The sequence below is a fragment of the Patagioenas fasciata genome, chromosome 6, assembly GCF_037038585.1.
Source record: "Patagioenas fasciata isolate bPatFas1 chromosome 6, bPatFas1.hap1, whole genome shotgun sequence".
In the NCBI taxonomy this organism is placed as follows: Eukaryota; Metazoa; Chordata; class Aves; order Columbiformes; family Columbidae; genus Patagioenas; species Patagioenas fasciata.
Genome location: NC_092525.1, coordinates 10,258,954 through 10,278,865, shown reverse-complemented (window position 1 = coordinate 10,278,865; position 19,912 = coordinate 10,258,954). Strand labels below are relative to the sequence as shown.

The 19,912-nt window shown below is 52.4% G+C and overlaps 3 protein-coding genes across 5 annotated transcripts; 2 read left to right on the top strand and 1 right to left on the bottom strand.

Annotated features, from left to right (window-relative positions):
* Positions 1 to 51: 51 nt before the first annotated feature.
* UQCRH (ubiquinol-cytochrome c reductase hinge protein) lies at positions 52 to 1,439 on the top strand. Its single transcript, XM_065841913.2, has 4 exons — positions 52 to 197; positions 289 to 312; positions 552 to 713; positions 1,176 to 1,439. The coding sequence occupies exons 1-4, from the start codon at positions 156 to 158 to the stop codon at positions 1,206 to 1,208; spliced, it is 261 nt and encodes an 86-aa protein (XP_065697985.2). The 5' UTR covers positions 52 to 155; the 3' UTR covers positions 1,209 to 1,439.
* A 1,052-nt stretch (positions 1,440 to 2,491) lies between these two features.
* On the top strand, positions 2,492 to 6,278 carry NSUN4 (NOP2/Sun RNA methyltransferase 4). Of its 2 annotated transcripts, none has more exons than XM_065842268.2 (6): positions 2,492 to 2,613; positions 3,259 to 3,662; positions 3,823 to 3,977; positions 4,137 to 4,291; positions 4,951 to 5,075; positions 5,852 to 6,278. In XM_065842268.2, the coding sequence occupies exons 1-6, from the start codon at positions 2,512 to 2,514 to the stop codon at positions 6,123 to 6,125; spliced, it is 1,215 nt and encodes a 404-aa protein (XP_065698340.2). In that variant the 5' UTR covers positions 2,492 to 2,511; the 3' UTR covers positions 6,126 to 6,278. The 2 variants fall into 2 exon arrangements, with proteins under 2 accessions (XP_065698340.2, XP_071665996.1); XM_071809895.1 differs by lacking the exon at positions 5,852 to 6,278 and adding an exon at positions 5,712 to 5,844.
* Positions 6,279 to 7,475: 1,197 nt separating this feature from the next.
* Positions 7,476 to 18,205, bottom strand: LOC136103733 (vitamin D3 hydroxylase-associated protein-like). 2 transcript variants are annotated; one of them, XM_065842119.2, is made up of 15 exons: positions 17,706 to 18,201; positions 16,241 to 16,354; positions 15,795 to 15,938; positions 14,741 to 14,874; positions 14,150 to 14,356; positions 13,869 to 13,909; positions 13,529 to 13,653; positions 12,761 to 12,886; positions 11,640 to 11,734; positions 11,366 to 11,465; positions 10,262 to 10,305; positions 9,806 to 9,845; positions 9,218 to 9,326; positions 8,723 to 8,868; positions 7,476 to 8,079 (listed from the first exon to the last, which is right to left on the bottom strand). In XM_065842119.2, exons 1-15 carry the CDS (start codon positions 17,913 to 17,915, stop codon positions 7,954 to 7,956), a joined length of 1,761 nt encoding a protein of 586 aa, XP_065698191.2. In that variant the 5' UTR covers positions 17,916 to 18,201; the 3' UTR covers positions 7,476 to 7,953. The 2 variants fall into 2 exon arrangements, with proteins under 2 accessions (XP_065698191.2, XP_065698192.2); XM_065842120.2 differs by having other exon boundaries at positions 8,037 to 8,169; positions 17,706 to 18,205.
* Between the last annotated feature and the right edge of the window lie 1,707 nt (positions 18,206 to 19,912).

Below are 19,912 nucleotides of genomic sequence, written 5' to 3'. Positions count from 1 at the left end.
GGCCGCCATGTTTGGAAGGGAAGCGCCCGGACCTGAAGGATCTCCCTCTAGGAGGCGATCCCAGCGCGCTGCTGCGCGCTTCCGCTTCCTGGGCGCGCAGCCGCGCTTCCGGCGGGTGACCCTGGCGAGTCCTTCTGTGCGGCGGCAGCGGAGCGATGGGGTTGCGGGACGGCGTTGTGCACGCCGGGGAGCCCGAGGTGGCGGCGCCGGGCCGGGCCGGGCTGGTGGGGCCGCTGGGGCCGCCGGGCGGTCGGTAACGGCTGTGCTTTCTTTTTTGTCTTTCCCCAGGAGGAAGAGGAGGAAGAGCTGGTGGTAAGACGCGGGGTGACGGGCCCGGGCTCGGGGAGCTGGTGGGGCCGCGGCGGGGGTTCGGCACTGACAGGTTGTCGGGGCTGGGGCCGCCGTCGCCGCTCTGTGCTCCGACCGGAGCTCTGCGGGGAGGCGCCGCAGCCCGGGCCCCGCTGCGGGTGTGCGGTCCCTTAAAGCTGATGACTCGGGGGGAAACGTCGTGTCGGGGTGTCCCCGTTCTCACGGCAGCCCCGTCCCCGCAGGACCCCTTAACCACGGTGCGGGAGCACTGCGAGCAGCTGGAGGAATGCGTGAAGGCGCGGCAGCGGCTGGAGGAGTGCGATGCGCGGGTGTCCTCCCGGTCCCAGACAGAAGAGCAGTGCACGGAGGAGCTTTTTGATTTCCTGCACGCCAGGGACCACTGCGTAAGTGCAGCACCCGTGGGTGCAGCATCCCTGCTGGTGCTGGGGGCAGGGCTGCCTTTAGCCACCCTTCCGAGCACAGACAGTTCAAGTGCGAGATGTTGTAGCTGCTCAGTCACAGTAAACTGAGGAACCGTGAGCCTTGGTACTTTTTCTTGTTAAATATTTGATTCCTCCTTATTGCAATGGTTCCAGCTGGGATTTGGTAGGTCATCAGACAATGAAACAAGTCAAACGTTGTTTCTGCCCTGCAAATGGCACTTTGCTGTTTCACTGTTGGTTTTGCCATTTTAAAGTCAAATCTTGTGAAACATTGTAAGAAGCCTCAGCCTGTTAGTTTTCTTGAATGACTTGTTGCAAGAAGAGCGGAGGCTGCGTGGCCTAGAAAACCAAGTGGTGGGTGGTAACACCCAGCTGATGTCCAGCCGTAAGCTATGAGTTACTGAATGCTTTGCTTGTTCTCAGGTTGCTCACACACTCTTCAAGAAGCTGAAGTGAAGGCGGGTGCGATTGTCCACCAGCTCCCGCAGCCCGTGTCCGTGGTTCCTGGGCTCACCTACCGCTCCGTGCCCGTTCCTCGCCCAAGTATAAATGAAATGGTCTCTTCGCAGTGACCGAGCATCAGCGCGTAGCTGTGTCTGTTCTCGTGGAAGATGCGCATTCACGCAAAAAACATGTTGTTGTTCTGTAATTTTCCATATTAAACATTTTAGAGTTCTCATGAAAATACCTCCTGTTTATGTGCTAGCTCTCTTGCTTCTGACTTATACTGGGTTAAGATGAAATAAGTGGATGTCAGGGCTCAGTCTGTGGGGGGAGACTTTTCCTCGCTTGTGGGAATGTCCTTTTTGTGCAGCTGTGATGCGCAGCGGCAGGAGTCCCATCCCACAGGGAAGAATTTGTCTGTTGGAGCCACAAAGATTATTTCCAAGCCCTACATAACCAATATTGTTCATGCACGAAGTTCTGATTGGATTAAAGAGAGTGACCCTTTTCTAGGAGAGACAAGTCAGCTGTCTCTCATTGTCACCTGCTGCTGCAGGAAGAGTCTCCTGGCTGGGGTTGGCTTCGTGTTCTTGTCTAGATGGGAACAGTGGTGGTTCCACCTCCTTAAACCCCAAACAGAACATGAATGGTCACCTGGTGGAATGGAAGCCCCTTCTGCTGAGCTGGGACTGTCCGGCAGAAGGGTCAAGTTCATGCTTTGAGTGTTTTGCTTCAGGGAGGATGTTCAGTAGCAGGAAAAGCAGGATGTCTCGCAGGGTAGCAAATACTTTTTTGGCTGTCATTCAAATTTCACAGAACTGTAGAATAATTTGGGTTGGAAAGGACCTCCAAAGGTCATCTAGTCCGACCGCCGTGCCATGAGCAGGGACATCTTCAACTAGATCAGGTTGCTCAGAGCCCCATCCAGAATGTCTCCAGTGATAAATTTGGCTGTTCTGTATCACCGGAGCAGTCTGTAATCTTTTTGCTTTCAAGGTGTTTTTTTTTATTATTATTTTAAATTTTGTTTGTTTGCTTTTGTTTTGTTTATTTCTTGTTTCCCCCTCCCCAAGTTTACCCCTAGAGGTTTGCAACGGAGCTCTATTAGGGACAGTGCCACATGTTCCTTTCACTGGGGGCGGGTCCAGCTGCGCGATGCTTCTCCTGCTGCGAAGCCCCTTCTGTCGCCGGATCCGCATCAGCAGCCGATGCCCGAACCGGCTGCCCCCGCCCCGCTCCCGGTGCAGGGCCGGGCGGTGCCGGGGGGCGGTCCCGGTGCCGGTGCCGCCCCGGAAGGCAGCGGGCGGCGCGGGCCATGGCGGCGCTGGGCGGGCGGGCCGGGGCTGCGCTGCTCCGGCGGGGGCCGCTGCCGGGGCTGGGAGCGGAGCCGCGGCGGTACCGGTACAAGGAGAAGTGGGTGAGCGGGTCCGCGCCGCGGGGGCGGCTCTGCCCTCCCTTCCCGCACCTCGTCCCGACCCCCGTACTGCTCTGCACCCGCTTTTCTCCTGCAGCCCGTTGCAGCCCCTGTCTCCCCCGCCCCTCCTGTGCTCTTCTTTCCATCGTTCCCCCGCTGTCCCCTCCTCTCTGTCTCCCATTTCCCCACCACACTCGGGTTACGCCTCTGCTGCACCCTGTCCCATCTCCCCGCTCCCACTCATGCCTCTTCTGTCCCTGTTCCACACCTCGTTGTACCTGGTCTCCCTCCCCATTTCACCCCAGCTGCTTTGCAATTGCACCCTTCTAATTGCTTCATTTCCTGCCCTTGCACATCTCATTGCACCCTACAGCACTCCCTCACCCGTTGCACCCCACATTCCCCTCCTTGCATGCCCACCCCATGTCTCCAGCTCCATTCAGCCATTCCTAGTCCTGAACCCTCCCCAGGGGACCATGGGTGTCGGGGGCACAGTCACTTTTGGGGGCTGCAGAAAGGTCCCAGAGGCTTTTGGCAGCGCAGAACCTGGTGCTGGATTCTCCCAGAAACCCTTTGAGGCTGGTGGGGGTTCACTGGGATGCCGAAGTATTTTGTCTTTTAATATCTCTGATATTATTTTCCCCCAAGGCTGCCACGGCCCCCCGCATCCCCCCCACGCGCCTGGCCCTGCACCACTTCGACATCAACTACAGCCTGCAGCTGAAGGAGCGGTGGCCGTCTGTCCGTGCTGGCCTGCTCTGCGAGCAGAAGTACGGCGCCCTCCTCAACAACTTCTCTCTCCCTGACCACGTCACCCAAGAGCTGGAGCTGCTGAACGCCACCGATTTTATTGCTGAAGCCACCAAAAAGGTGCGGAGTGTTGCAGCTGCGGAGGAAGCGGGGAGAGGGCAAAGCAGCGCGGGCAGAATGGTGATGCAGGCGGAGACAATGACACAGGCAGAGATGTCACCGCCACTTTGCGCCTCCATGAGCTCCAACATCAAGTGCTACACCTTCCCCAGGGGCGACATCACGCGCTTTCGCCCTGCACGGTGAGACATCCCTGGGACGGACGTCCCGCTGTCACTGCCAGCCTTGGGGGCTGGGCGTGCGTGAGCACCCGCTGCTCTGCACGTCCCACCCTCACTTCCACCTGCTGTTTTCTTTTCCCCTCGCACGTTCGCTTTTTGTACCCAAACTGGTGCTTTCCAGGCCAAACACTCTGGGTATCCTCGACTATTATCTGATGGATGCAGCGTCTCTCCTGCCCGTCCTGGCGCTCAACGTGCAGCCCGATGACTTTGTCCTCGACCTCTGCGCAGCTCCAGGTGGCAAGACTCTAGCTCTGCTGCAGACTGGGGCTTGTGGTAAGTGGGTGTTCCTTGTCTCTGGGTGTGAAACAGGGCTGGGAAGGTGTGCCATGCCCATGAATGTCTGACCGTTCATCATTTCTGGTTATAAGAGTTGGGAATCAGGTGTATTTTTGCAAGAGTAACATTCCCATTGTGCCTGTTTTGTCCTCTCAGGGCATTTGGCAGCCAATGACATCTCCATTTCTCGAACAAAAAGGCTGCACCAGATTCTCCATAGCTACGTGCCCAAAGAAATCAGGGAAATTGTGAATGTCACGTCCTGTGATGGAAGGGACTGGGAGCGGCTGGAAGGTGGCACTTTCCATAAGGTAGGTGGTTGGGAACTGGGGGAGATAAACCCATCTAGTTCACTTTCCTCCTATTTCAAATAATTGTATAGTCTTCCATGATCTTAAATGCAGAGAAAGAGAGAAGACTGAGCTACATATGGAGTAATATTTCCTCCTGCTGTACCCTTCCTGCAGGATCTGGTGTATATGGGTATCCAGAATTGTACCTTGATTTAATAATACCCTGTAAAAATCCTGTTCTAATCCATCACCTGGAAGGGGTTAAATGTGAAGATAAGATAGTTTGTGTTTCTCGCCCACTTGCACCTGGGTTTGTTGCTCCGGGAGGTGTCACTGCAGGAGCTCTGCCCGTGCGTGGCTGCACCCGTGGGTGCTGCAGTAACTCCTGCCAGCAAGATGCACAGAGTAGAAATGTTAAATGAGGACGCATGGGAGAATGTGTTGTTATCTGCACCATTTCTGTCTGTGTGCATGTTCCCAAAACGCAGATGGCACATTCCCAGCAGTTACAGTTCAGTGTGGGTGCACAGCGATGCTCTGGTAGCATCACCTGGGGAAGGTACCGAGAGCTGGTGGGTGGTGAGGGTAGAGAAGTTGGGCAAGGGGCAGGTTGCACTGGGAGACTCGCTGAGCTTGACCCGGGCCCAGGACCGATGCAGGAACTTCTGCTGCTGCAGGTACTGGTGGACGTGCCCTGTACGACGGACAGACACTCCGTCATGGAGGACGACAACAACATCTTCCACAAGAGGCGGACCAAGGAGCGCCAAATGTTGCCCATGCTGCAGCTGCAGCTACTGATGTGAGTGAGCTCCGTGCTGTGTTTTGGTGCTGTTGGTGCTACGGTAGCAGCTCTCCATGGCTGGCACTGAAACCTCATCTTACTTTGTGTCCTCAGCTGGGAACTGGGGAAACCTGGTGCAGTTTTATGGTGTGGCAGTAGCTGAACGTATCAAATCATAATAAGTGTAAGAAGTTGCAAATGTTCTTGTTCAGATCAGTTGTCTTTCCTGCCCCCAGCTGTAGCCATAGGAGGTGGGGAGGAGGGTCTAAGGAGCAGGATGGATATAGTGTTGTCCTTTGGTGTGATGGTCTCCAAGGTCCCAGCAGGCGGTCATGGGGGATTCCTGAGTGTCCACATCTCCCAGCACGTAGGAGGACATGGGGATGCTTCATCACCCCATTTTGCTGGGAAGGCTATATGGACTGACTGCAAACTGGGGCAATAAGGGCACAGATCAGAGAGTCCCATGGCAGTGCTTGAACCGCAAGAGCCTCTTCCCCTGTCCATGCTCTTGTCCCGTTCCTTTGGGGGTGGGTGCAGGATTACTCCTTCCGGCTGCTCTCCAGTAGCGTCTCTCCCACATTAAGTACTTTATCAATCTGAGCATCTGTTTGACTCATATTCCCCTGGTCTAAAACAGTTCTCACATTGCAGTGACACCGTGGGACTGCCGAGCCTCTGGAGCACGAGGAGATTTGTCCCTCTCCTTCTATGAGTTACTGTGGGTGGGAATGCTGGTGTCCCACAGAGTCCTTTTCTTCCCGTAACGGTGTGTGCGCTCGTCTTGCCTGCAGGGCTGGGATCCTCGCTACCAGGCCGGGAGCAGAGGTGGTGTACTCTACGTGCTCCCTCTCCCCGCTGCAGAACGAGCACGTGATCGAGAGAGCGATAGAAATCGCAGAAACCCAGTTTAACATCGCTGTCCGCGTTGAGGACTTGAGCCACTTTCGGACGCTCTTCCAGGACACGTTCTCCTTCTTCCCAGACTGCCGGCTGGGGGAGCTGGTTCTGCCTCACCTCACAGCCAACTTCGGACCTATGTATTTCTGCAAATTATGTCGGATGTAGGAGGAGTGACAAACTATGTCTGCTGGCTGTCAGGAAATACCCCAAATGTCCAGGGGAAGCAAAACTGCTTTATATTTATTTTTCTTTTTAAAATGTCCCAAAGGAAATCTGCTTTTTTACTGCAGACATAGAGAATAAATTAGAAAGACTCACTGTGGAGTCTCCTAAATATTTATCTGTTTAATAACGAGGTGTTTAATCTAGGAAAGAGACAGAGGTCTTATTGGAAGGAGTGATTTATCCACCTGTCTTGGGATGGGGTAAACAGCCCTGTGTGGATGCTGCTCTCTCCCTCCTGTCTGATTGCTTTGATCCTATGAGAGCAGCTTCAGGTTAACAGACACCATCTGGGGAATTTCTGCCTTTCTGTCCTGGATCTCACCATCTGTATAACTGAGTTGTGTCAGTCTCTGCTTATCTCCTCCCTTCAGAGCAGCCTGAGGTCCTGAAATAGGAGGTTCGCAGTGTCACAGTATGTTTGGGATTGGAAGGGACCTCAAAAGCTCATCCAGTCCAATCCCCCTGCTGGAGCAGGAACACCCAGCTGAGGTCGCACAGGAAGGTGTCCAGGTGGGTTTGAATGTCTTCAGAGAAGGAGACTCCACAACCTCCCTGGGCAGCCTGGGCCAGGCTCTGACACCCTCACTGAGAAGAAGTTCTTTCTCAAATTTAAGTGGAACCTCTTGTGTTCCAGCTTGATCCCATTACCCCTTGTCCTATCGTTTGCCACTGAGAAGAGCCTGACCCCATCCTCGTGGCACTCACCCTTTATATATTTATAAACATTAATAAGGTCACCCCTCAGTCTCCTCTTCTCCAAACTAAAGAGCCCCAGCTCCCTCAGCCTTTCTTCATAAGGGAGATGCTCCACTCCCTTAATCATCTTTGTTGCCCTACGCTGGACCCTCTCCAGCAGTTCCCTGTCCTTCTTGAACTGAGGGACCCAGAACTGGACACAATATTCCAGATGGGGTCTCACCAGGGCGGAGTAGAGGGGAAGGAGGACCTCTCTCGATCTACTGACCACCCCCCTTGTAATACACCCAAGGATGCCATTGGCCTTCCTGGCCACAAGGGCACAGTGCTGGCTCATGGTTCCTGAGAACGTCCCTGCTGTGAGGTTGGAAATGTGCATGGGGTGCTCGAGATGTGGTGGTGGAAAGAGTTCGGTGCTGGGGAAAGGCTGGCGAGTGTTGCCATCCCTCACGGAGAGGAAAGCTGTGGTTGAGAGGGAAGGTGTGAACACTCCTGCTCTAGATGCCATTTAATGTCCAGTGGGAAGGTGTTTGCTTGTTTTGACTAATAACTGCATTCCTATAATCACAGCCAGCAGTGAAGGATTACTGGAGGTGCTTAATAGCTACATATTTATTTTTGTGAGGAAAGTACAGCAATGGGGAGGGTCGGTGTGGCTGTATTCCTTACAGGGCAGCCCATAGTTACATCCATATGAAGTTACTCCAATGCCAGCAAGAAAATACCATTGAGCTGCTGTAATTCTTTTCTCTTAGCATCACCCTGCTGCCGCAAGAGGCAGCGTAGATGAAAATGAAAGTGAACCCCCACCCACTCCATATGTCCATCCTTACAGGAAGGTGCAGTTCATAGATTTATCAGCATTTGAACCCAGCTAAAGCCGGTCGCGCTGTCTTCGTGGCATCTCGATTCTGTACAGGATCTGTGCTCGTTGGCAAGGAGCGCGGTCAGGAAATGGCTTTTCCTTCCTCCTTCCCTCCTCGCCATCATCTTTGTGCTTCCGATTGCAGAAGAGAAATCCTGCAGCGCTGTCCCTTTCTCCCCCGGCCCTGCAGGCGTGGGACTGTGGATCCTACGCTGCTCTCCTCTGACGGCTGAGGGTCTCCACCTCCTTCATGAAGCGGAGGCACAGCTCCTCCTGCCACGGCAAGGCCACGCACTGCACGGCCACGGGCAGCCCCACGGCTCCTGTCACAGCCTGCAGCGGGGACACGTGCGGTGAGAGGGCACCCGGGGGGCTCAGACCTCCAGCAGCTTCTGGAAGCTTGGCTTAAGCAGGTGGCTCATCCTGGGGAGTGGGAGGTTGGAGGCTGAGCCGTGCCCTTCAAGCAGCATCAGCATGCTGGGGCAGAGGGAAGGCTCTTGCTGTTCTCATGATGGAAATAGTTTCCAAATCTTGGGTAGCTTGTTTCAGACACCCCAAACCCATCCCACCCAACTCTGCTTGGAGCTGTCTGGCAGCCAGATCCCTTTTCCTTCAGCATCCTCATTGCTGTTCCATGCTCCACTGGCAGCCTGGGACTGGTGAAGGCATCATGGAGCAGGAGGAAGGTGCAGTGTGATGCTGTGGCTGTCACCATGGACCCACTCCAAGAAGCCTTGCTGTGTGGCTCCTTTCTGGTGTCAGCCTATAATGCAGCCTGGGGGTGCTCCCCTAGATCCCCCCAAAACTTAGCGACTTACGGTTTTTGAGACTTGGGAGAAAAGGGATTTGCAAGGGGTATATAAAGAAGAGTTGCGTTTTTTTTTGATGGACACATTTAGGAGCCCTTGATTTCAGTGAAACTATTACTTGAATATCCATCAGCCGTCTCTGCTCCAGCACTTTCTGTGTCACATACCTGTTTCAGCGTCCTGTCCCAAGGGTCATTGCAGCATCCTCGGTAAAGCTTTAGCTCTTCCTCATCAGCCTCTGTCACCATGCTGACGGGTACAACCCCAGCAGGGAAGTTCAGGAGGTTGTACAGCATCGTGGAGGAGATGGCATCTGGGAGAAGCAGAGGGGAGAACGTAGGTAGTCACAGTGTCACATCTTCCTTCAAATTTACACATTACATGTTCACCAAAGCCCCTGAGAACCAGCGGCTGCTGGGAGGAGAGATTGCACGGGGCTGGTCATCTGCAGGTCCAAGTTCTACTGCAAAAACCAACTGTCATCAGGTCACTTCATCCATGGGTCTATCTCCATCTGCTCAGGTAGCTTTATGGTAGTCATTTTTCCTTCCCTCGTGCCCATAAAATGCTTAGGTGGGTGGTGAAACTCCACAGTAGTGAGTGTTCGTGTCCAGTCTCAACCACTGTGGTCTTCTACCCTCCCGAGAGGGTCCCAGACTCACTCAAGAGTTTCCCAGGGTATCCTGTGTTGAAAGCAGGTCCCAGGACAGGGCACAGCACAACGTCCAGCTGGAGTTCCATCCACCGGGTGATGAACTCAGCGCGGTACGCCTTGGGGAGGAGAGGGCAAGAAACATGGCGGCCACGTCCATGCCTGGAGCATCTTGGCTTCTCCATAGTATGCACCAGGCTCTGGCATGGCCAAGGGGGCAGCAGCAGGCAGCTGTGCTTGAGATAAGAAGCAGGGAAGTGTGTGTCTGCCTCCACAGCATGTGGCCAGGAATTGGAAAGGTCCCTTACACTCCCAGGGCAACTTTTGTTGTGTTGGGACCATCAAATGTGGGCATTTGGGCATGAGAACTGTGGGCAACCAATCAAGTCCTGGCTGGGTTGACCTAAGAGCCTTTCTACCCTATTCCCATCTCTCTTTAGTGCCTTTCCCCGCATCTGGTTTCCTCCCCAGCAGCCCCCTGCACAATCCCTGTCTGAACTGATAACCCCCTGACTGATAACCCTCTGACTGATAACCCACTTGCCATAAAGCCTCAACTCGTATCATGAGGCCAGAGAGAAAAGTCCTCAGAACATACCTGTATTTCATGGTTATGATTCCACATCTCCTTCACTGACCTGCAAGTGGAAATCATAGCAACATTTTTAAGCTTTAAGAGGAGGAATTGCTTGAATAACCCTCCAGGTTGATAAGCCCCAGTGATTTTAGCAGTTATTTAAAACAATGCATCTTTCACGATTTGTTTCAAGTTTCCTTTGGCATTTGGTCAAGCGACTACGCAACAAATGTCTGGAAGTGGTAGAGAGGTTTCTTTTGTGAGCCTGGATTTAGTGCCAAAGGCTTCCTGTACAACCTTAGGACATCCCTAGGGCCGTGCAACACTGGGGAGACGTGTTCCTAAAGGCTGAAGCCGTGTCCAGGATGGAGGGACAGCCCCTGCAGAGGTCAGGTAAGAGCCTGTTGTGATCCAGTTCCCCCCACAACAGACGCTTAGAGGAGGTACCGTTGATCTCCATGGACGATGCCAACTTACCTCATTCCACACAAGGTGCTCAGGTAGTCAGCCAGGCGGGGAAACTAGAAAGGCAAGAGGCTCCTGTTAAGGACATGACTTGGGGGTACAGTAACTTGTGCCATCCCAGGAAAGCCCCCCACCCTGTCCTGTCTGCATCCCTCAGGATGCTGCACTGAGGGTAAATGATGATGGTTAAAAATGCTCCTCATGGTTCTAAATTTACTTTCAACTTCCGTTTTTTGGTGCTCAATTTGTTTCTTACAGCCCAGTATTCCCTGCTCATAGAGGAATGTACTGACTTGAACCAAGTCACCTTTTGTTGTTTTTGATAAATCAAACATTTCTTAGCTTGTTATCTCACAAAAACAAGACCTCTACAAGCACTTGGTTTGCCTCTCACTCACTGCCACCTTTTTGATCATGTCAGCTGAGAACAACCACACAAATCCCATGGTAGAGAGAAGGTTTCTCTTGTGAGCCTGGATTTCATGCTCATCTCCCAGACCCATACTGGTGCTCACACCTGGTGCTTTAAATGTCATCTTCAGACTTAAAACATCTCCACTCAGTCTTCTGAACTACAGTGGAGACGTACTATGTTTGGACTCGATGATCCTGAGGGTCTCTTCCAACCGAAATGATTCTATGACTCTATAATGAACTGGACAGAGAGGCAGAGAAAACGGAGAATGGAGGAGAGAAGCCCTGCAAAAGGATGCTCAGGTGGTGAAAAGGCTACACTGGGGGCCAGCCCTTGTTAATCCCCGAGTCCCCATGGAGGTGTGATCTTTGGGAGGCCTCCAACACTGAGACAGAGCTTCAACTTCAAGTCTCTCTGCCATGGTAATCCCGATGGTGAATCTGTAGGAAACTGGGCACTGCTAGGTCTAGCATTTGAAGAACCGCTTGCTGTGGGCTCTGCATTAATCTTCTGCAGCTCTTGGCTTGTCCTGCTTTTATTTCCCTTTTGTACTGGATAAATCCCAGCAGGGGTCTAGAAAAGACCTCCCAAAGAAATCCCATTGTCTCTAGTTAAAGGTGTCTCCCAGTAACATCACGCTTTTGGACATCTCAAGGTCTTGCTGTCACCACTCTGCTTTGAGCCTGAGGCCAGGGACTCACCAGAGGTTTAAGAATTAGAGCCAGCAGCTTCTTCCCCAGCCTTGGGATCTTGCAGGAATTCACCTGTGATTTCAAAGTGGGATCTACAATATTTCCTGTGCTGAGAGACAACAAGAGGAGGGGATAATGCCAGAGCAGCTGTTTGCCCTTTCTCAGATAGCCCAGTATCTCCTGTTGCAGTGGGAGACATGGGCTCGTTTTGCCCATGCATTGTGCTCATGGGTGCAGGGATGGAGGTATTTTACAGCTCTGCTGCCAAAGGGCTCCTACTTACAACACATCCAACCAAGCACGGCCTCCATCAGCAAAAAAGGTCTTCAAAAACAGTTTCATGACATCATGGATCCGAGGTGGAGAAAAGGGTACCAGCTGCACCAAAACACAAGATTACGTGGCAGCCTGGGGATGTGAATAGTTTCTAAGGCATGACTGTGGATGTATTTCAAAGGCAGAGCAGCACCTCCCTGGGCTCCACACACTAACAGAGGCCCCAGTTCAACCCTTTACTACCCCAGGCATCTCCCGATGGGATTATTCCTCCTTGACAGCCATTTGGCTCAGCTCTGAGATCTCCCTGCAGCTGTTTCCTCCTCCATCCTGCTCCAGGCAGTCACTGACCCAGAAACTGCACCAGCTTCCCTCCTGTCCCAGCAGAATTGACATATCTCAGACATGAACTCACTTTGCTATGAAAAGCACCACTAGCATGTTTCCACAAAGTAGGTCTAGATGGAGGGAACAGCATTTCCCATCTCATGTCCCACAGTCCTTTTCCCTCAGTAGTCCAGGAAAGACAGAGGTCTCCATGGGCATTGGGGAGGAAAGAGGAGAACACCTCTCAGAGCCTGGCTGGGGAAGGACAGACCTAGAAAACACTGGGGCAACCTTCCAGGGTCAAATACGGCACTTGGTGGATGCTGCTGTCTGGTGTGGACCACAGCCACCAGGAGAGCAAAACCAGATTTTACACAATGAGGGTGGCGAAACGCTGTCACAAGTTGCCCAGAGAGGTGGCAGATGCCCCATCCCTGGAGACATTCAAGGCCAGGCTGGACAGGACTCTGAGCAACCTGATCTGGTTGAAGATGTCCCTGGTCATTGCAGGGGGTTGGACAAGATGACCTTTGAAGGTCCCTTCCAACCCAAACTATTCTATGATTTGTTCCACCCCTAGCCCCTTGCAGGTGCAAGTCTACTGATTGCTGGTGCTCCTACCCCTTGTAGACACATCTGCATTGCATATCTGGCTGTAGTAACTTAATCCCATACCTCTGTGAGGTCATTTATCCCATAACTTGGCTGGGGACGATGTCTGGTTTCTAAAGCGCGATTACAGCAGCGAGGAGCAAAGCTGGGGACACCTTGGGGAGAAGACCACGGGGTGGTTATGCTCACCTGGTGCCCGGCCGCCTGCAGAGCCTCCCGGGTCTCCTGCACTGCCCGCCGCATGCAGGGGGGCAGCGGGAAGTACCCGTCCGTGTCGAAGTACCCGACCCGCAGGGGAGCAGAGCTGGAGTACACCTGGAGCAAAGAGCCGCCAGCTGAGCATCACTGACCCTGCTGGGGTGGGACTGCCCCACGCTGAAGCCCACTGCAGAAGGGGATAAAAGCTCCAGATGTTAGGGAGGAACTAATTTTCTGGCTTGCTGCTTCTAATTTCCACAGGTTACCCTTTCTGAATGTCCACCCCCACCTTTTCCTCCAGTGTCCCCTTCGTCCCTCCCTTCTGATAGAACACAGTCGCTCAAGACCAGCAGATTCAACCATTGCTACAAAGGATGGAGGTGGAAAAAACTCCTGCACTTCAGTTGTTGCAGAGGGAAAGGAAATGTCCTCAGTCTAGAGACTGGCTGCAGGAGTTTCTGATCCTGCCTCATCTTCCCCTAAAAACCTCCAGCATTTTGCTCCCGGTGTTGCCTTCCTCCTCTCTCTTTTCTAGGGTGTCTGGATTTGATGAGCTACATGCTAACAGGGAAGTCAGAAAGGATAACTACTTATTAACCATTTTTTTTCCTAATAACTATGAATTGTGCCCTCAAAAAGAGCTGTCAAGTTATTATACTAGAAACTAGTACTGTAAAGATAACCAGACCCTTAAAGAATGCATATGTTGAGCATGCAGAACCCTCAAAAGAACCAGGGTTTGCTGATTTAAGGATTCACCTCCTCATTGAAGGGGATGGGGGGCACAGTGGGGTCCAGGCGGAACATCTCCTGGCAGAGCAAAGCCTTCATGCACAGGGCCAGGCTGTCCACATCTCTCGCCATCGGCCCCAGCGCACAAGGAACTGGTGTGGGACAAGAGCAAACATCCATGTCAAACAAATGGGTGCACCAAGCACTGGTCCATCCTCTGCATGGCCATGTTGGCTGCAAGGAGTGATCAGGCAACGAGGTGGGATGTTTCGGATGGACTCTGGACAGATCTTGGTTGTCTCAGGCCTAGAGAAAAACATGGGACTCTTCACAGCACATAGAGAAAAGCAATTAAAGATTCACGTACTTGCCGTGATCCCACTGACTGGGCCAGTCATTCCGATCAGGCTGCAAGAAAACAAAAAGAAATACATCGTCATTTCAGTAATGGTGAGATATTACCGATACGTTTGAATAGCATAGTGGAGTCTTCAAGTCAGAACCTGAACCAGAAGGAAGTTGTTAAAAGTGTTTAAGTCACGTGAAATGGAAAATGTTGGTCAAAATGAGAATAACAACCAAAACACCAAACCCCAACAAATCTTAGTTGTGGTTTAACAAAAAAATGCTGCAGACCCCAGGACCTACCTGAGCCTGTCGGCCGTGGGTTTGAGCCCGCACAACCCGCAGAAGCTGGAGGGCAGGCGGATGCTGCCACCAATGTCCGAGCCGATGCCCAGGATGGAGCCTCCACCTGCGATCAGAGCTCCCTCCCCTCCCGAGGAGCCCCCGGGGCTCTTCTGGTGGTTGAGGGGGTTCAGGGTCTGGCCGAAGATGGGATTGCTGCAGTCATAGCTGGGGAGAAGAGGAACAGCAATCGGTCTATCAGGAACAGCCTAATGCCTTGAGTTTGTTGTCTCTCTCTTGCAGTGATCCTATGTGGCATCGCCAACCCCATTCTTCCATCCCGTAAATCCCTCGGGCTCATTCCCATGAGACTCTGCTCTCCCTCCCATGCACAAGCGCCCTTGATTCCTCTTATGTCACGGTAGGTGTTTTTCCTCTTAATCTTATCTGAAGGCTATTCTCAGTTGAACTGAGGTTGTTGGCAGCTGATGGAAGAGGGATTCATCCAGACAACTTCTCAGGAGACAGGGAGGAGCCTGTCCTGGGGCCTGCCGACTGGGTTTCAGCTTCAAGAGCAAAACTAGAGAAAAGATTTCTAATGACGGATGTCACCTGAAGAGGGATTGTGGCACATTGGTCATTGCGAACGGGATGGCCCCCTGTCTCTTCAAAACCTTGACTAGGACACTATCTTCCTGCATCGGGGTGCCCAGACATTGCACAAGCCCACAGGTCGCTAGATGTCCCTGCAGAGAGGAGAAGTGACAACAGACACAGTCAGCACAGTTACCTGGTGGTTTTGGAAGGATGTCCGGTGTCCCCTTTGGGGTGTGGGCACTAAACCACTCCTGTGCAAGCCCTCACATGAAGGGACAAGGATTCTCCTTCCACCCTTGGCAGAGGGCTGCCAAGCACTGACAAGGTTCAGGCTTCTGAAGCTGTCCTTGCTCTTTTCCATGTTGTTACCTCCCCTGACCCAGATGCAACTCTACAGGAGCTCTAGCTCAGGATCAAACCCAGTACCCTGCTGCTCAAGTGAAGCCACCAGTGGATGTTCAGGGAGGGAATATATATCCCTGGCAAACACAGTGTGATCATGTTTCAGTTAGCCCTGGTGTTTGGGGCTTGCTTTGGGCTTAGAGCCCTCTTAACTGTGTTGGTAAATCAACACAGAGGAAACTGCCTAACAAATTCAGCTCAGGAGTGTGTGGTCAGTCCTCACTGGGGCTTGTCTGTGAGGGGGTCCCTGGTGCATCTCATGCACAGGGTCTTTGCTAAGGGGTTCAGTGGCCAAGCAACAGCACAACAGGGATTCAGGGTTAATGGTTCCTGCTACTAATGACTGAGCCACATTCTTATCCCTGATACAGCAAACCTCTGAGTAAAAACTTGAATTATGGCCCAAACAACCACGTAGCCCAGCCTGTGCTGTCTCACGTATCAGAGAGGAAATAATTTGGGTGCGTAACTATTCACATATTTTAGCTGATAGAGGCTTCTAACTGCCCGGGTTGCAGCTGCCATGAGATGTGGAGTCACAGCCTCAGACCCAGCCAAGCTTCCCATGGTGTACACAGGGAGAGATTGGGCCCCTTCTCTGTGTCCTACCTCTTCACCACCCAGCCCAGCTCACGCAGGAACACTTCACGGGCACAAAGGGAATCACCTTATGGCCGATGTGATCCTTGATGCTGACAGGGATGCCATAGAGCAGCCCTTTCTCCCCCCGCCGTTGTATTTCCTGGAGCTGCTCCTCACACTCTGGGATAAAATGTCGCAAGCAGTTCGTCTGCTGGGTCACTTCCAGGGCCTTTGTGGGAAGTTAATTAAGCACATCATTACACAGCTGCATTTGGTAGCTACCTACATCTTTAAAACAAGGGCTAGCGGCTCGGCATGAATAGTGACCCCCCCTCCCCAAAGCATCCCAGCTCAAACCATCTCACAGGACTGTCCAGTGATGGATCTGATCCAGGAGACAGAGATCCCAGCCATTTAATATCCTTTGATATCTGCTATATTAAAGACTTATCCTAATCACCAGCTCAAATAAGTCTTCTCAGCCAATGGCCCACACACCATTTGCCTATCACACTGCAGACAGGCACTCACCTTCTCTAAGTAGGTGTAGAGGACAGTCTTGGGGGACAGAGACCCTTCCTGCAGTTTCTTGCTGAGTTCCAGCAGAGGCAGGGACAGAATGGCATCTGTCTGGACACGGGGGACCTGCAAGGGGAAGATGAAGGGGATGCCAGGGCAGGATCAGAGGGGATGAGTCTCGTAAGTTTTGCCGACATTGTCAGCAGAGCTTGCTGGAAAGGCAGATCCTTCACGTGGAGGTTCAGACCCTGAGCTGCCGAGCGTTTCATCCTGAGTTTCCACTGTTCTGTGCGCTCCATGGATCTCATGAACATGATGCAAACACAGGAGCCCAGCTGTCTCTGAAGACATAGAAGGGCTTCACCCATCCACTGCAACAACTACACATACAATGCGTGACATTGGAGTCTTCCTCCTGGCACTGTGGGACTCACGCACTGACCACTCTCAGCTGAGCAAACACCATCCTGGGCAGAAGGTACCAAAGTCCTTGCACACAAGCCTTAGGTTGGCCCTTCGCCCCTCGGAATGGGCACAGGTACTATGGGTAGGCCTGGTCTGATGACAAACATCTCATAGCTCAAGCCCAGCAGAGCAGTCAGTAGGGACTCACAGGTAGGAAAGGTCTACTCAGGCAAAGACAATGCAGTTCTCAGAGCCACCAGCTTTGTTTAAGGTGGTGGCATTAAGAAAACAATGTTGTAAAGCTATGCATCACTAGTAGCTTGTATGCTTTACCTCCAGGTATGTTACCTGTGTAAACATGAGCTGGTTTAACAAGTACTTACTCGGAAACAAACAGAGCAGGGAGGAAAAGCAGTTAGAAAACACTGTTGCAGTAGGAATTCAGGGCCAAATCCATGCTGGTTGGGTGCCTGCCTGATTTGTCCCCATGGCATGTCCTGGTTGCTCCCAGGGGACACCAAATGCTTTGGTCTTCATTAGTGCTAAGTTAGGCCAAGCATCTTCTGTACAGCCTGCTGGTCTGGGAGGTCTCACTTGTTGGGAATCCTAGTGACAGCTCTTTTGAAGACTCTCCCTGAACCATCCAGAAGCTAGGTTTCAGGGACAAAGATATAGGGGTGTGGACAAATGTGTAAACTTAGAGTTAGGAAGATAAAAAGCTTTCTTGCTTCTGCTCGTAGAGGCAAGAGACATTTCTAGATCCCTAACAAACTTGGGTTTGGATCAATAAAGGTCCAGGGTTCCATCAACTGTTGTTGCCCACAATCTCTTCCCAGCGTGTAATTCACATCTCTCTGGCTGTAGCCTCCCACCACATCTCATCCAGCTTGAGGAGAGCCATGATGTCCCTTCCTCCCAAGCCAGCCTTTCCTCTTGTTGAGGATTATTGGCACATCTCCCTCGGGGTTCCTCATTATAAAAGCTATGGAGGCACAAGCTGGAAGGAGGAGCTGAAGAACAACATCAGCAGACAGCCTGGTAGGACCCAGACCCTGCCATGAGGAAAGGTTACCTGCTCCCTGAACTGCTGGACAGCCTCTGCCATTTTCTTCAAACCCCCATCCCGGGTCCTCCGAGCCTCTTCCATGTTCTTCTGGATCTGCCTCTTGCCCAGCCATTTCCAGACCACCACGGCCGCCGCCGAGCCACCGAGCAGGGCGAGGGCAGCAGAAGGGTTCACCTCCCTCTCTGGTAGCAGCTGTCTCAGCTGTTGCTGGATCATAATGTGGTCCTCGGGTCTCTGGGGACAGAGTCAGAAAGAAAAGCAAAGCAGGAGACCTTTCCTGCCTCCCCAGACCAGTTCCTCTTCCCAGCACCGCCCCTTCGGGTCAGCAAATAGTTTGTAAGTCTAAAGATAACCCTTGCAAAGCTGCAAGGAGTGGTGGAGTGCACAGTGGTGAATGATTGACCAGGAAACAGAGAAGTTTGGCCAGTGACGCATAGGGCGATGGGTTTGTAGAGGCTTCCTGACATACGGGAAGTTCTGTGCTGGAGAGGAAGGGCTGTGGGATCAGCTGAACAAAAGCAGCAAGGAAATGGCTTCTATTTCCTGCATAGCCTGAGAGGACAATGGGGGAAAGGGAAAAAACATCTTGAAATCACAAGACTTCCCTGCACGAGGATGTGGAATGGTATGACAAGAGGACACGTAGCTGTGGGGCACACACTCACCAAATCCATTAGCCCACGCTGGTCTCCTGGTGGTCAGAGACTGTTTGTGGAGGCTCATAAGATGATGCTCTGCACTGCCACCATGTCTGTATGCACCAGAAGGAGAGGCTGGTCCACTCCATGACAGAGCAAGCTGGTGTTGCCTTAGGAGTGGAAAACCCCACAGGGCTGCAGCCCAGAAGCAAACTATTTCCAACAGACATGGGGACAACTGGTGCCTGAGGTCTTTCCAGCACAGATGCTGCTCACTACAAGCACACTGAGCTGAAAGCAACAGCCCAGCCTCAAAACAAATGGTGTGGTCTGTCTGTGATCTTCTCTGCTGGTTTTGGATGGTAGGTCCTCCTATGTGTCCCACCTTGAAAATGGTTGTTGGGCAGCTGGATTGTGCATTGCAAGACTTTGCAAGGTTGCATTTGATGTCCAGAAGCACAGAACCTGATCCTACAGAGTGTAGAACTGGCTATGGAAAGGAAGGTGAAGAGCCTTCTCCCATCAGGGCGAGGCAGTCTTCTAATGCTTGACTTTCTATGTCGTAACAAATCAAGCTGGCCTTTTACTGTGTTCCCTTTCAGCGGCATCCCTGCTCAGAGGCTGCCTCTTCAGCCAAGGCACTGCTGGCTTTACAACAGCAGTAACATGGACACATTCCTGCAGCCCATCAGCTTCTGCCCCATGGTGCTGGCCACAGTAGGTGCCTCCAGAAGGTCCATGTGAACATAGTCTAGCATGCAGCAACACCCAGCCCTCTCCCAGCCTCCAGGAATCCATGCAAGGGCTTCCCAAGGCAGAGATGGGCTCTTTTCCTATGTGACAGCAACACAACCTCTACGATGGGCTGAGCAGACCTGGGAAGGTTTTTCCCCTGTGCTGGGAAGTATCAGAGCATTGACTTCCCGCATTTGCTTGTGCATGGGGACCTGCGCTCCCATCCTGCCCTTTAGACACTCAGCAATGTTTACTGGAGATGGAGCCAAAGCCAGCTGTGTCCAGCCTGACCTGGCGTTTCAAAGGGCAGATCTATCAGTAGGCACAGCTGTGTTTACAGCTGGCCAGACCCAAGGGAAGGGGAGTTGAATCCACCTTTAGGACTGGGATGGTTTCAAAATCCAAGCCAGTTTTACACCCTCCGGGTAGACCTGCTGAGGCACTCCAAGAGCCATATGAAATTAAAGAGTCTCTGCCATGGAGGCGAATGGCTACGTGGATGCAGATGTTCACGGTGGGTGGGTTTGTGTGGACCCACATCTAGGCAAAGGGGAGCAAGTGATGCTTGGGAGAAAAGACTGCTGAGAAAGAGACCACTGTCCACATGGGGAAACTGAGTCAGGAAAGCAAAGGGATGTCCTAAGTCAAACCTCAAGCCCATAATAGAGGTGGGCCTGCCCAACTCACAGATCAGTGTTCAGTCCTCCACGCTGCACCGGGGTGCACTAAACAACCAAGGCCAAGTGCAAAGTTTTTGCCATGTTTTTCTCACCTGGCTTCATTTACAAAATGAAGTATGTTAACCACGCTGCTCTGAAAGAATTTTACAGAAGTTTTATA

Coding starts and splice junctions, on each gene's coding strand:
- UQCRH (XM_065841913.2), top strand. CDS start 156: ATGGGGTTGCGGGACGGCGTTGTGCACGCCGGGGAGCCCGAG. Junction 198..288: donor TGCACGCCGGGGAGCCCGAG/GTGGCGGCGCCG, acceptor GTCTTTCCCCAG/GAGGAAGAGGAGGAAGAGCT. Junction 313..551: donor AAGAGGAGGAAGAGCTGGTG/GTAAGACGCGGG, acceptor CCGTCCCCGCAG/GACCCCTTAACCACGGTGCG.
- NSUN4 (XM_065842268.2), top strand. CDS start 2,512: ATGGCGGCGCTGGGCGGGCGGGCCGGGGCTGCGCTGCTCCGGCGGGGG. Junction 2,614..3,258: donor ACCGGTACAAGGAGAAGTGG/GTGAGCGGGTCC, acceptor TTTTCCCCCAAG/GCTGCCACGGCCCCCCGCAT. Junction 3,663..3,822: donor ACGCGCTTTCGCCCTGCACG/GTGAGACATCCC, acceptor GGTGCTTTCCAG/GCCAAACACTCTGGGTATCC.
- LOC136103733 (XM_065842119.2), bottom strand. CDS start 17,915: ATGATCCAGCAACAGCTGAGACAGCTGCTACCAGAGAGGGAGGTGAAC. Junction 11,466..11,639: donor CGTGCTTGGTTGGATGTGTT/GTAAGTAGGAGC, acceptor GTTGTCTCTCAG/CACAGGAAATATTGTAGATC. Junction 9,846..10,261: donor AGCACCTTGTGTGGAATGAG/GTAAGTTGGCAT, acceptor TTCCACTTGCAG/GTCAGTGAAGGAGATGTGGA.